This window comes from Vombatus ursinus, unplaced genomic scaffold (genome assembly GCF_900497805.2).
Source record: "Vombatus ursinus unplaced genomic scaffold, bare-nosed wombat genome assembly UNPS02014872.1, whole genome shotgun sequence".
Lineage (NCBI taxonomy): Eukaryota > Metazoa > Chordata > Mammalia > Diprotodontia > Vombatidae > Vombatus > Vombatus ursinus.
In genome coordinates this window covers 2,209,344-2,224,677 of record NW_020954650.1, presented here as the reverse complement: position 1 = coordinate 2,224,677, position 15,334 = coordinate 2,209,344, and the positions used below count along the sequence as shown (strand labels likewise).

At 36.0% G+C, this 15,334-nt stretch overlaps 1 protein-coding gene across 3 annotated transcripts in view; it reads right to left on the bottom strand.

Annotated features, from left to right (window-relative positions):
- The window catches only part of NLGN4X (neuroligin 4 X-linked), a 316,482-nt gene that overhangs the window by 184,224 nt on the left and 116,924 nt on the right, over nucleotides 1–15,334 (bottom strand). For 2 of the 3 annotated variants that reach the window (XM_027842429.1, XM_027842430.1), the window contains exon 2: nucleotides 15–74. The exons of the other annotated variant lie outside the window; for it this stretch is intronic. In XM_027842429.1, coding sequence (XP_027698230.1) covers nucleotides 15–74 — 60 coding nt within the window. The remainder of the gene's footprint in view (nucleotides 1–14; nucleotides 75–15,334) is intronic. 3 annotated transcript variants of the gene reach the window in all.

Here is a 15,334-nt window from a genome sequence, read left to right as displayed (position 1 = left end):
AAAACAAAAAATACCTTCATCTTCACCACGATCATTACTGGTTATATCATCTGCGCTTTTCTTTGTGTTGGCTCCTGGGGTCATAGTGAGGAGGAAAATAAAGGGAAAAAAGAGAATTCAAAAACAAGAGTTTTGCAAAAAATTAAAAGAGAGAGAGATACTAGCCAAAAAAAGAAAAATGTAACACAAGAAGTTGAAATCTGTTACATTTGAATTTCAAAAAAAAAAAAGATGCAAAATGCATACAAACATAAAGATGTCAAGAACAAATTCAAAATGTTATTTTAAAAATGTATAGATAATATATCTTGTGAAGATGTAATCTGGGGGTTCAAAAGTGTGATTACTGCAAAAACAAAGTTAATGGGCAATTAAAAAAAGGTAAAACCAAGCTATTCAATATATTAAAGTTTTAAGTAGTAGGAAATGTACATGGTTGATGTATGCAATTTTCTACCAATTTCCAACTTTTATCATTTTTCAAGTTTTGTAATGTCACTGAATTTACTCTGATTACAATGTAAGACAAAGGTTAAATAAAAAAAAACTTTCACAAGTAAATATTATAGCTATGAAAGCAAAAGGGACTTACTGAGACTAAATGAGTTGAACTCTTTTAATAAGACTAACTAAATAAATATCTCAATTTTCTGAAAGTGTAACATTTTAAAATGCTCAAATTCGGTCATGAAACTGATTCAAAGCATTAAGCCACATGACAGGGGGAAAACAAACCCTCAATAATTTTTTGCTTGATAGAAATGCAAACTTTACACATAAGATAAATTCTGTATCTGAGAAATAATTGTTTAACAGAGGAGTTAAAAAGAACTGGTGAGCCAAGTGATAAGAAACAGTTATAACCCTTTTCTCCCCCTCTGAGTTGCTTTGTTAATAGAAAATATACTCACCTGGATCATACCACATGTATACATGTTTTTCACACTTCTACTATGTGTGCAAAATCAAACAGAGAATTGATGCAATTGTAAAAATAAACCACCAAAAAAATTCATGCTGCTCCAGTATGAAATAGGTATATAACAAAGACATTATTCTTTTTTACTTAGATTATTTGAATAATTGGCTCAACTCTCCATTTTCCTTTGCATTTTAAAAATAGACTATATGTGCAATATACATGTGTCTAGGTCAACATGAACTTCTTTTATAATGAATTATAACATTTGAACCAAATCTTCCCTGTCCTCTCCCTCCTTCCTCCAATGTTAATGCTTTACAGATAATGAGGGAGTCCTATGTACTGCTAGGAAACTGGGCCACTTCTACATTTAAAACTTTCTCAAAATATTCAAAATCCTTAAAGGATAAACAGATTTTGGGACAAACTCCAGAAAACAAAAAAAAATTTGTTTTCCAGGAAAACACAGCTATATATAAACATTAATCCCCTTCTAAAAATTTTATTTTTTTCCTTTCATATAGATGACTGGTGGTGACTGTGGCCATGGTATAATACAATGTCTTTTATAAAGAAGCTAATTTGTGGGCTACAGTGTTATTTACTCTTCTGAATATTAATTTTTCTAATGATCAATTTCAAATCAAAAGTAATTAATACCTATAGTACTGCTAGGAGTTTCCTTTCATACATCATCATAGGGAGCTATCCTACTTTTGTTTGTTTTTACCACTTCTCAAACTGATATTGTCTCATGTATAATTTTTATATACATAACATATATACATATAGATAACAATGATTTAAGAGAACTGACTAATTTGAAACAGATTCTTCTAATAAAAAACTCAAATGAATGTGTGTCACTATCACAAATAATAATTTGTAAAGAAACTGTTAACCTCAATTTTTTTTATTGATTTGTCTTTCCATAAAAAAAAAAAACTAAACTATTGGGGGGGAGAGAAAACTACACCTTAGGGTAAAACATGACATGAAATATGGAATGGAATGTGTCTCTAGAATGAAGCTATTTAAAACTTTAATGATCAATCAATCAGTGTTTATTAAGTCTTTACTATGTGCCAAGCACTATCTAGGTGCTGAAGACTTAAAAAATAAAAATAAAAATAAAAAACAAAACTCTTTTCAGCTTCAATCTACCTGGCAAAATTGCTCCCTGAATCAATCCTAAAGAGTCTCTAAGGTTATCAAATATACATTTAGTTCAATTCTAGAATTCAACTTTCAAACATACATCGGGGCAACTTGTTCCCCCAAACTGCTTACTAAACCTATCATCTTCCACCTTCCTCCCTTTTCCCCACAGCAACCCCTCCCCCCCAACCCACAACTCCCTTTTCCCCTCTCTGCTCTCAAGGTGGTCTCTGCTTTCAAGGCTTAAATTCTAATGGGACAGGATAACAGCAAAATGCAAGTCAGAAGGTGAAGAGGAAGAAGTTAACATAGGGCACGGCATGGTTTGGAAATGGCCAAAAAGTTACATGGAGGCCAGACTGTTGGTGAAATCGTTCACCTATCAGAGCTTAGAGTCCCAGGGCCAGAGTCCAGGTTGTTCTGGTGGGAGGAAGATGCCTATGGCAAAGAAAACAAGGTTTAGGAAAGGCTAGAAAGTGATATTGAAACCTTGGAGTTGTACTTCAGCACACAAAACTAATCAATGGCGCTAGAGGCAAAAAAAGAAAAGAAAAGATAATCTGTTTGGTTTAGTTCTTACATCGATGATTACTATGCAATCTCTTCTGATTACTGGTTATAGTATAATCACATCTGGACCCTATTACCTCAAGACCCAAAATATATTATGGGAGAACATGGAAGTGGTACTGAAAACATTGTTCTCTAGAAGACGAGATGAACACCCAAATATTTACTCAAGAAATCTATGCAGCTAAGTAACACAATTTTGAAGGCACATAGGACTTAAAGGCACATTTTAAAGGCACATGAAAATCAATCTTGCTGTATTTAGTAATTTTTCAGTCATGTCCAACTTTTTGTGATCCTATTTATTTGGGGTTTTCTTGACAAGGACACTGGAATGGTTTGCCATTTCCTTTTCCAGGTTATTTCACAGATGAGGAAACTGAGGCAAACATGGGTAAGTGAACTGCCCAAGGTCATACAGCTAGTGTCTGAGGTCAAATTTGAACTCAGGAAAAGAAGTCTTCCTGAATAAAGGATTGATTTAAAAATCACAAATTGCATTTTTTGCCAAAAATCAATCAAAAGCATTTACTAAACATGTACTATGTGCAGGCATTGTGCTAGGAACTGACATACAAAGATAAAAGTAAAGTCATTCTCTTCAAGCAGTCTGTGGGGAAATGAATGAATAAATCAACTAATAAATGAATGAAGTGAATGAAAAAATGTATTAAGCCCTTGGTACATGCCAAACACTGTGCTAGGTACTAGGAATACAAATGCAAAAAGTTACATATTCCTTGCTCTAAAGTGGCTCATCCTTTAATTGGAGGAAACTACATAAAAGAATGTTTATTTGCAGAGTATATGGAAACACTAAGAGGTACTAAGGATTCAATAGTGGAGCAGGTGGCAAGGCTCAAAGGTCCTTAGTTTAAGTAATTAAGACAACAATGCTGAGGTACTACAGGGAACAGAAGCTGGGCAAAGTCTGGAGGGTCTCTGAAGCAGTGTCAGGTAGTAAAACCTAGAGATCCTCTATCTCTTCAAAAGTAATGGTGTTGATGATTTCCATCTCATTCAAACCAAGTAAGCAATGAAACAGCTGAGAAAAGTAAAGAGGAAGAAAGACGGGACCATCCTGGGTGAATGCTGGCACAGACCCTAGAAGCCAGGGTAAGGAATAAGGTAACAAGGTAGGGTAACTCCAGTAGTAGTTCTTCCCATATTTCTGCATCCTCACTCTGGAGGTTGGGTTCTCAGATCACTTGGGGGTGGTAGTAAGAATGCAGAACAAAAAGCACAGGGCACCCTAGCTGGTAGTGGCTCTTCCTATGTCCCAGTCATCCTGTGAGGGAAAACATCATATACACAAGAATGCATACAACATTTACACAAAGCAAATACAAAATTTTGGGGGAAAGGAAAGATGACTAGCTGATGTAGGTATCAGGAAAGACCTTGTTGCTGTTTGTCCTTCCTTCTCGAACTGAACGTGCAAGTGATTTGGATTTAAGTGAGGGAGGGCTGTGCAAAGTCACCAAGGTCACTTTCACCTCCAGAACCACCTTGGTCCAGTGGTCAGACATAGATCAGGACAACTGGAGATGATCCAGGATGCAGCGGGGAACCTTGGTCTTTTCAAGCTAAGGTCTTTAACGTGATTGAGGCAATGCCTGTTCAGTGATTAAGGCTCAATAAGAAAGGAGGCAAAGAATGGCCTATTAAAAAAAAAAAAGATCTGGGAGGGGAAGACCCTTAGGGTTTCTGGCCAACACAGAAACAATTGTTATTTACATTCATTCTGAGCCAATCAAGGCCCAAACAATGACCAAGTAGGACCTGGGACCTCTTATTGTCCAATCTATGAAAGCTAGAGTGACTTGGAGAGCCAGAGTGATTTGGGGTTAAGGCTGGTCTTTAAGAGAAAAGGGGGTAGGAGTTTCAGAGAATAAAAATTTACATTGCTTTTGGGGAGTGATAGAGGGAAAGAAATGGTAGATTTTGATGAGCTTTGAAGTTAGTTATCCTAGGAGAAGGAGGTGAGGAGGAAATTAATTCCAAGTATCAGGTAACCTACAATCAACCTGGTGGTAAACCACTCTGAAATTATCTAATCTAGTAGGACAACAGACATGCAACATGGGACTTACAGTCCAAAACTATTTCTCACCTAGAAAAATCTATCTTCTTTGTAGAGTCCAGGTTACATATGTTAAGTTTTTCTGAGGCCATTTTGTACCCCAAAAAAGGACATATGTCAAGGGAAAAAAATTCTTCTTTCCAAAGGGTGCCTCTTTTTCAAGATACCAATGAAATTTTTGAGAGCCCAAGGAGCAGCATGTCAGCAATTACAATAAAATATCTCCTTAGTAGAAGATTCTATTCTCAAAAAGCCACTGAATTTTAAAAGTAGAAGAGATCTTAGCAATCACTTAGAACAACCCTATCATTTTACTAATGATCAAATAGACACAAAGCAACAAATTGACTTTACCAAAAATAACAAAGCTATTTGATGGCAGATTTGGGGAACATAGATTGAGACAGTGGTTGTAGTGGAGTACACTGCACCTGGAGTCAAAAGAGACTTGAGTTTGAATCCCATCACAAAAAATTAATTAGATGTGGGCATATTATGACTGGTTACAGCTCAGTTTCCACATTTGTAAATGGGACACTAGTATTCAACCAACTAGATCAATACATACACTGACCAATAACATTATATGATACTAAAATGAAATCAGAGTTCTACCAATGTGCATTGAAGAAGAAAAAACCACCAGAAACCAGAGTATGTTTCCTCTCCTATTCTCCTTGCAGCTTTCTAGATTGTTTTTTGTTTGTTTTGAGTAAATATCTGGTAATCTAGTTCTTCTCATGTGTCTTCTAAACATAGTTATTTTAAATCAACAATCACACAAGACCACTGTTGCAATACAAAAAGAGAAAAAACCTGGAGGCCCAAAGATTCTCTCCTGAAATTAACCAAATGGGGTTCTTCTCCCTCAAATATCCCCCTCAAATATCCCCCTACGATAACTGGCAGTCCCTGAGACTTTTCCTTTATCCAGTCAGACCAAACTCATCCATCAATCAAACAAGAACATTGCTTTACTTAGCACTCTAAATGAAAACACCAACCATATTATTAAAACGTCTATGTAGAGACATAATGTACACATAACTATGTCTTAATAGCCTCTAGCTGTAATGATTTAAAAAGCCACAAGAGGACCCTCTTAAAGCTGACAGTCTGGGATTTAAACTGATATGTGCTAATTGTCCTCCCAGTCCCAGAAAATGATTATTTTCTTATTTGATTCTGAGGGAAAAATGAATAACTGAAAACCTATTCTAATTACAAAACTAATGCTGGATTTTCTGTAATTTATTTAATAATCATAGTGATATCAAGGCATTTTTATGATTTACAACATTGTCATATATATCAGCATTTCCTGTTTTCCCAACATGCTCTGAATTAATTTCCTTCACGTATTTGATGCAATTTCTCCTCCCCTCACTGTCCTCCCTTCCCCTATTTCTGGAAAACCAATTTTGGCACCATGGGAAAAATCAGTTTTCCTCTTTAAGTGTGGAAGACTTTTAGAATTAATCTATTTTTTTTAAAGATAGCAATTAAAATAGAAGCACCAAGTCTCAATGATATGCTCCTTATTACACTATTCCATGATCTCTCATAGGTAGCTACAGAAAGGCTCTTTGATCTCAGGCAGAGCAAAATTAATCCTGTCACACTTAAACACAATTAAAAATTTTGATTAGCATTTCAGGTGGTGGAGAGAAATGAGCTCTATGCAAAACTTAGCATTAAACAATGTCACTTGTTTTCAAAACCAAAAGATCTGTTTTTCATGAAGAGGTATTTTGTATTACCTTCCTCACTTCCATCCCCTGACTGTGTTTAAGAATAGTTTTCAGTTTGAAGAATTTACATTGACACATGAAGTGGTTTTTATGGGTACTGAGATAGTAACTGAACAATAGCATTCCACATGTGATGATGTTATTTACATATATATTGCCCTTCACAAGAATTACTGAAGCTATGGGGTTCAGGCTTGTAGTTTACTTGCAAGCTGGAAGCTTAGTAGAGTTTGCTAGATAAAATTTTCTAACAAGAGCTCTCCATCAACAGAACAAGATATTCCATTAAGCAGTAATCTCCTTATTAGAGAGATTCAAAAAAGAAATTGAACAATGACTTGTTGAGGAGACGGTAAAGGCAGTTCATCACTGGGGAAGGGTTAAAGTAGGTAACTTCTCAATCCTTACCACTCTAGGATTCTGTGTTTTGGCCTTTGTGATTTATGAATGATAAAGAAGCCAAAATAAATATGATTTAATCAGTGTGGAAATTCTTCCTGTACAGGACTAGAAGACACCTTCTTGATTTACCAGATGATTTCTAAGAATCACTATGGTTATGAGAATTCCTCCTTTGGTAGTCAACTTTCCGATGATAGGCCTTTTTAAATTTAGATTGGTTTTCCAATGACAAGACATACCATCCATTTCTAGGGCCTTAGGCAAGATTCCCCCCCTTCCCCACTTGATACAACCCTCCAGACATTGTGTTTTGTTGACATTTATTTCAATAAGTAAGCATTGTGAATTGTGAATTGATCACTGAAAAGTGATCATATTGTGAAAAGATATTTTAGAGATTAGGGATTTAGAGTCAGAAGATGTTAGGTGGTTTTTCAGTCATGCCTGACTCTTCATGACCCCATTTGAGGTTTTCTTGGCAACGATAGTGGAGTGGTTTGCCATTTCCTTCTCCAGCTCATTTTTCAGATGAGAAAATTGGGGCAAACAGGGGAAAGTGACTTGCTCAGGGTCACATAGCTAGTAAGCATCTGAGGCCAGATTTGAACTCAGGAAGATGAGTCTTCTTGACTTCAAGCCCAACAGTCTATCCACTGTATCACCTAAATGTCCTGTCAAAATTCAGAGTCAGAAGACCTGGATTCAAATCCTGACTTCCAATCCTGAAACTGTCACTTACTATCTGTGCCACTGTGGACAACTCACTTAACCGATCCAGACATGTATCCTTACATGTAAAATGAGGAAATGGATTACATGGCTTATGAGGCCACTTCCAGTTCTGATCCTATAAGTAAGAAATTCGTGGATGAGAAATGGCATACAAGAAGCTGGGTTTTTTTCCCACCCTCAAAAACAAAACAACTATAGAAATTGCCTTGAAATAAACATATTCTCTCAACATCAAAAAATTTCAGAAACTGATGAACTGACCTTTTGAAGCAACAATTTATTTACTGCACCATAGTGAAGACCAGGACTCCATAGTCATTCAATACCCTCATTTTACAAATGTTAATTGACTTTCCCTTTGTCACAAAAATAATACAAGCAATTTGAACTCCAATCCTCTAACTCCAAATATACCATTTTTTCCACTATACCACAATGCCTCTAACGTTGCTAACTTCTATCTCAATCAATAGCCACTGTTGATATACTTTCTGATCTTTTCTAATTCATCATGTCTTTCTTAAGTGCATTTAGACTAATTTTCAAAATCAGGTGAGTAGTTGGATTTATTATAATCCAAATGCATAATCTCATTTTGTACTTGACCTTAATCCAATCATTTCATTTTGTTATAAATCTATAAAGTATTTGTTTTGTACCATCCAGGCAGATTATTTTCTTCTCAATAATAAATTCCTCTAGATTTTGACAAATTTGTTCTAAATAACAGCCATTATCTGAAAAAAAAAGTACTGTTTTGATTTCAAGTGAACAAAAAAAAATCTAGTTTTCCTTTTTTAAAAAAAATAGTAACTGACATCCATGTAGTTCTTTAAGATTCACTGAGTGGTTTACAAACATTACCTCATTTGATCCTAACAATAACCCTGGAGGGTAAGTATTACAAATAGGTATTTTTATCCCAGTTTAACATATAAGGAAATTGAGACTAAGATAGGTTAAGTGACTTAACAATAATCAGACAACTAATAAGTATCAGGGATGAGACTAGATCCCAGGTATCACCTGACTGCAAGTCCAACATCCTTTCTTTGAAAAAGAGGCATAGCTTTAGGAATTTAAAGAATCTTTGCAAAACACAGTGTTTTATAACCTTTTGGCTTTCATGCTGCCCAATGTATTCACTTTAGAAGAATATCCCCAATTTTTGTCACCTAGTCTTCTTAAACTATTATCAAAGACTTTATAACCTCTTCATATTTTCCTTATTTATTTTATTAAAATTTCAAAATCAATTAACTATTAATGAGGATATATTAAAGTATTCCATGTGTTCAAGCTCTGTGCTAGATTCTGTGGAAAAGATAAAGAGTCCTAAGATATGTGTCTTTCCCTCAAGGATCTCACCTTTTATCAGGGAGGGGCAATTGGGGGGGAGGGTAAGGGGAATGGACAGCAATATTTATAAAACAACAACATTGCACAGTGGATAATGGACTGGATTTGGGGTCACAAAAGCTTCATTCAAAGCATTTTCTGGTTTCCATGACCATGGACCGATCACTTAAGCTTTCATAGACTGAATTTCCTAATCTATAAAATGGGTATAATGATATTTATACCACTTATCTCATGGGGATGTTGTGAACAAAATGTTTTATAAATATGAGTTATGATTACATGGCAGTAGTACTAAGTTGTGTTGTACAGTTTTAAGTATCATAAGTATACAGAGAATAGTGAGATCAGTGAAGGCTTGGGGAAGGAAGGCTTCATGGAAGAGATAGCATGGAAGGATGTTTAAGACTTGGATAATTGAAAAGAAATGGGAAGGGCAATGTTAATCAAGTAAATAAAAGAGACAAAAGGACTGAAATCAGATAGACCATGGGGACTTTTAGTGGGACAGTGAAGACAAAGGCCATGGGGAGGGGTTGGGAGAGGGTACAGTGAGTCTAGATTTTGGAAGACCTTATAAAGAAGTAGGAAGCCTTTCATTTAAAATGAGATATGTAGTAGCATGCTAATTTCTCTTGAAATATTATGGGATTACTAATTAACTTTACTTCTAGTTTAAAAGTTCTTGTTGTACTTAATATTTTGCCTATAGCAGTACACTGAACTACCAGATATTTTTATTGAGTTCCATTTCCTACATCTTCTTCTCCAAAATGGAATTATTCCCTTACCCTGGAACACATGCAAACAACAGGAGTCAATAAAAGTATCAGAGCAGTGCATATTAACTGCAGTGAAAGCCATACGACCATCCCTCAAGCTTCCTTCACTCCTTTAAATTTAAGTTTAAAGTAAAAAAGGAGGCAGGTGCCTTCTAAATAGTCACAAATCACCAGCTGAACCAATTCCCTATCACAGTGCCAGGGGATCGAGTCAGCATTCACAGGGGGTGAGTTGGAAGGATAAGCAAAGATTACATCTGTTCATTCTTCAGAACTGAGAGAAACTTAGACGGAAAAATAAAATAGATGAACAGGGGACTACTCTTCCTTATTTTATGACCTCTTTTATCCCAGCAGCCATGAAAGGGGGCATGGAAAGCCCTTCACAACATAGTTAAAACAATATTGATTTAATGAAGATTTTGAGGCTGCACTGGAAGTGTGAGTTCAAGTGGAAGGTTAGAGATGAGCTTTGTGCCATTCTGTATACCTTTATTACTTTTCCAATATGATGAAATGAAAGAACTTCTCAGCCAAATCAGAGCAAATCATAATATCCCTCTTTCATCAAGCACACTGAGTAACAACGGAGCTAATGAATTGTCTAATAAAAAGCCTTGTCATATTTGACAATTTAAAAAAGCAGTAAGACAATCACTATGAAAAGATAAGTATTTTCAATATGTTAAACTTGCTTAAAAGATTCAGGCAATTATATATGTAGATCAAAATACCACCGAATTCCACATATCACTTTGGCATAACTGGCTATACTACTTTTCAAGAAAAAAACAAAGTAAAACAAAACAAAATAATATTTTTAAAAAAATTGTATTCTTTCTTATAACTGGTCCAATGAAGAGCTTCTCAGCTTATGCATCACACAATACACTGCAGCACCAAAAAGACTTAATGAGTTTGCCATTGTTTACTCCTCTATAACCAGCCCCCTTTCTTGTTTTAATCTCTCTCCTATTTGCCTCAGGTTATCACAGCAATTTCCAGTCCTGGAGGGGTAGACTGAAACCCTACTATACACACATCCACAGTGAAATGAAAATTATTGGAACAGAGTGGCCAACAAGATATAAAAGGAGCAGACAATGAAAGAGACTGGTGTGTACTTTTTGTGTGTAATTGGTGCTAATACCGGATGATTCCATAATTATGTCACCATAATTTGCATCCACCAGTAATGTGTACGTTGATTATTAGTTCACTAAGAAGGAAGCATTTCAGTATGGAGCATGGATTCAGAAAGAACACAAATCATTCACTTAATTAACAGCTTGCAAGTAATTTAGAAAGATGATGTTTTTCCCACTTGTTTATGTGGCAGACTGGAACTCAGTGAGTATGCTGGTTCAGAACATTACTGAGTTAGAGAAAGCATTCCCAGCTACTTACTAGTGGAGAATAGCCAACCCATTGTTTGTGGCTCAGATGGCATGAAATAATTTCCAAATTGAGTGGAAGAGCTTTTCAAAGGTCACCTCCCTCTCTATCATGACAAACTCTTTAATGCATATTTCTGTCCAAAGATGTCAGACTTCTTAATAGCCAATATCATTTCATCATTCTTTCATCTTCCATCTTATTATAAAGATTCTCAGACTAAAACTATTAAAAAATATGATTAAAGTGAGTAATTACTCAAAGAATAACAAGTGAAATTGACTTTATAGATTAAATGCTTCCACGGTTCCTTAAAAATGATATATGATGAAGTAATTGGCCAATTACACTTTCATGTCTCAGAAGTTTACCATCTCAACTAGTACATATTGTTTGGTCAAAGGTTTTCTTTGTTTATTGCTCTATAACAAGTTCTCCTCTGTAGGTCAATGTTACTTGTAAACAACAATTACCTACCTCAAATAGTCCACCTCACTGCCCAGCAGTTACAGAAAACCAACAATCCAGATTTTACATTAGACTAGAGAATAATTTAATTAATTTTAATGCAAACTCACATTTGGTTATCACATTTGATCCTTACAATTACTCTGTAAGATAGGTACTATTATTATCCCCTCTTCATTGATGAAGAAATTGAGACAAAGAGAGGTCAAGTGATTTGCCCAGGGTCACATGACTAGTGTCTGAGGTAAGGTTTGAATTCAGGTCTTCCTGCCTCTGAGTCCTGTTCTCTATGCCACTCTGTGTTTTACATGGAAGAAACAACTGTTACCCTTCAACCTATGGATGTTGCCCAATAACAAGGCCTTGTGAAACTCTCCTCAGCTTATGTTGTGGAGGAACTAGACTTGAAAAATTGAGAGTATATGCTTAGAGGACAGGTAGGTGATGCCACAGTGCATAGAGTGCCACGCCTGAAGTCTCATCTTCCTGAGTTCAAATCTGGCTTCAGACACTTACTAGCTATGTGACCCACAGCAAGTCACTTAACCCTGTTTGCCTCAATTTCCTCATCTGCAAAATGAACCAGAGAAGGAAATGGCAAACCACTCCAGTATCTTTGCCAAAAAAATCCCAAATGGGGTGATAAAAAGTCAGACCCAACTGAAACGACTGAGCAACAACAAAAATGCTCAGAGAAGCTGTAGCATCCAAAACAACTCTACAGCAGGCAAGCAAACAAATCAAGAACCAAAGTGAACCATACCTGCATCAATAAGAAGGGAGAGATCAAAAATCATTTAGCTCAGAAATCACCAGAGACACTTTGCTTCTCAATAAAAGCATATCAAGGTTAAGTAACAAATAGCTGACTTAGTCTATGTTTTGAATGACAGTGAACTTTAGTCATATGAAGGACAATGGTAGCAAAGAAACAAGCAAATTAACACTTGAAACTAGCATATGACACTTAGCTTTATATAACCTTGTGTTACCTAAATGTTCATGCCATTAATAAAAATCTAGTTTACTGTTGCTAAGGTAATTATTTCCTTTAGACTTAGTGATTTAAATGAAGATGTCCCATAAATAATTCAGACATTCATCAAAAATTAACCGCTACTTCTAAGTAATTACAGAGATAGAATCTAAGTCTTGCAAAATAACCAAAAGAAATTTAAATGGGCATATAGAAGTATCACCTTAGAATTTTTTAAAATCTGAGACAATATTTGATATTTCCCAAATTCCAATTGATACCTCTTAACACAGGAAGCACTAGACTTGTGAGAAAATTAAAATGCTGAAAACACTACCAATTTAAAGATCACAATAATGGGTAATGGAAAAGACCAAAATGGTCATCAGTTAGAAAATAGTAGATCCTGACCTCCTGCAGAGTTTCCAGTATTATAACAATACTTAAATCCTCTAAGGAATTCAATGCCTCCTCTACCAATATCAACCACAACTCATCCAAGCCTTCCTTAGGAGAAAGTCTTTGGAAGGGTGTGTGTGTGTGTGTGTGTGTGTGTGGTATTCAGTTTTTGAGAAGTAAGGTACTTGGAACACAAACATATAGAATGCCAAAAATATCTAGTGGTGAGACATTTCCACATGGAGTCAGTGTAGGTAGAAGCCCCATAGTCAGTTGAAACAAGTTTCAGTATGCGACTGTTTGGTGACAGGATGACAGTTTGAGACAAGGACTCCTGATCCAGTATACTCCCTGACCTTCACCCTGACAATAACCCCATTAATGCACCAACAGGAATATGATAAAATATTTCCTGAAACAGAGAGCACTCCAAAACTGCTAGAACCAAGTATCTGCCACCTATTGGCATCACTACTGTTCTAACCCAAAAGGAGATGTGTTGGGGAAACGTCAGCGGTTCAGATTCTGACTCTAATTTACTACCTGTGTGACACTGAACAAGTCATTTAGCTTTGCTGAATCTCAATTTCTCGTGTGTAAAATGAAGAGGTTAAAATAAGATGGCTTTTGAGGTCCCTGCCAGTTCCATGAATCCCCTCAGTAAGTGTGTACTGATGGAGAACATGGTGCCCTGTGGTGGACTTTTGCCCAGAAGCCACTTTCCCTGGGTCTTCTAAGAAAGATCAACATCCCTGCTGGGAAGGGCATTCCTTTCCTTCTAACTTGCATTCTACTGCACACCCTGGAGGACTGTTTTGTGGACTTGCATAAGCAGACCGTGACCACATTCACCTGGAACATCAACCATACCTGGCTGATAGTAGAACAATGTGTTTTTTGCAGCCAATAACATCAAAGACGAGACTGCAATTTAGCCTAACTGTAAGGTGAAACTCCTTTCAAGTCATTTGTTGAGTCAAAGAAGAAATAGCAGTGAAGGACAAAAGGTCAATAGATCTAGCTGGGATCTCTGGACATAATCATATCTACTCCTAGAATTTTACAGATGAGGAAGCTAAAGCCCAGAAAGGTTAAACAGACTTGTCCAGATCCCATAGATAGTGTCAAAGGTGGGATCATTCCACTGTAACAGGATGTGTCTCAGAAACTGCTCCGGCAACAACAAAAAAGACTGAGGATCTGGTCAGCAAGAGAGCTATCAAGAAGCAGTGGCAGCAAGGACTATAAGTTTAAGGGAGTTGCCTCCCCTGTAACAAACCACAGCTCTAGCTCCTCAATAGACCGTCAACAATATCACAAGGTTGCAGATAACACAGCTCTTGAACCACATTCTGTTCTAGTTGTAAGTTATCATATATATGTATATATATATATATACACACACACACACACACACACACACACACATATATTTCTAGCCCTGTCAAAAAAAAAAAAAGAAAAGAAAAAGGAAAATAATAGTTAAAAAAAAGTAAAGGAGAAAATAGACATGCAAGATTATTGCTAGGTCCATTCTTGAAGGCTTCCCACCTTGGTGGGGGAATGCACATTAATTAAACATCTACTAAGTGCCAGTCACTGTGCAAAATACTTTACAAATATGAGCTCATAGATCTTGCCAGAATTCTTGTTTTGCTTGCACAACCTTCGAGGAGACAAAGTCTCTGCTATACTAGGATGAGGTCTAGAATTAGAACTTCAGTAAAAGGAAAAGGAACACATAAAACCATGAAAACTTTTCTCAGCTGCATTATGGGAATATGACAAAAAAATCAAAATATTTTATGGCATTTGGACCAAACCTAAATGTAATTTGAATGAGCTAGCATGGACAAACTAGCTAGACAATTCCTGAGCTAGACAATTTGCTTCCAACTTCAGAGAAATAATTTTATGAATGAAAAACTGAAAGCTTCGTAGGGGCAAGAATTTACTTTTCATTTTGTCTTTTGATTCCATAGCATAATGGCTTATATTTTATGAGCTTTTTTGAATTATTGTCACTTAATTTGTTTGTTTAAGTTTCCTCAATTGTAAAAATGGAAATAACAACACTCTACTACCTCACAAGGTTGTTGTGAGAAAAATGGGTTTACTCACTATTGACTATTTTTTGATTATCTTTTATCTAAATAGCATCTGGAGAGAATGGGTAAAATGTGAAATATTAAGCTTGGGAAACCATATCTCTTTAATGGAAAATAGCAAACAGAAAAGTGGTTGAATCCAAATAAGATCCTCACAAATGACAAATCAAATGAGATCTCCTCCTTTCCCCTCCCCACTACACACACACACACACACACACACACACAC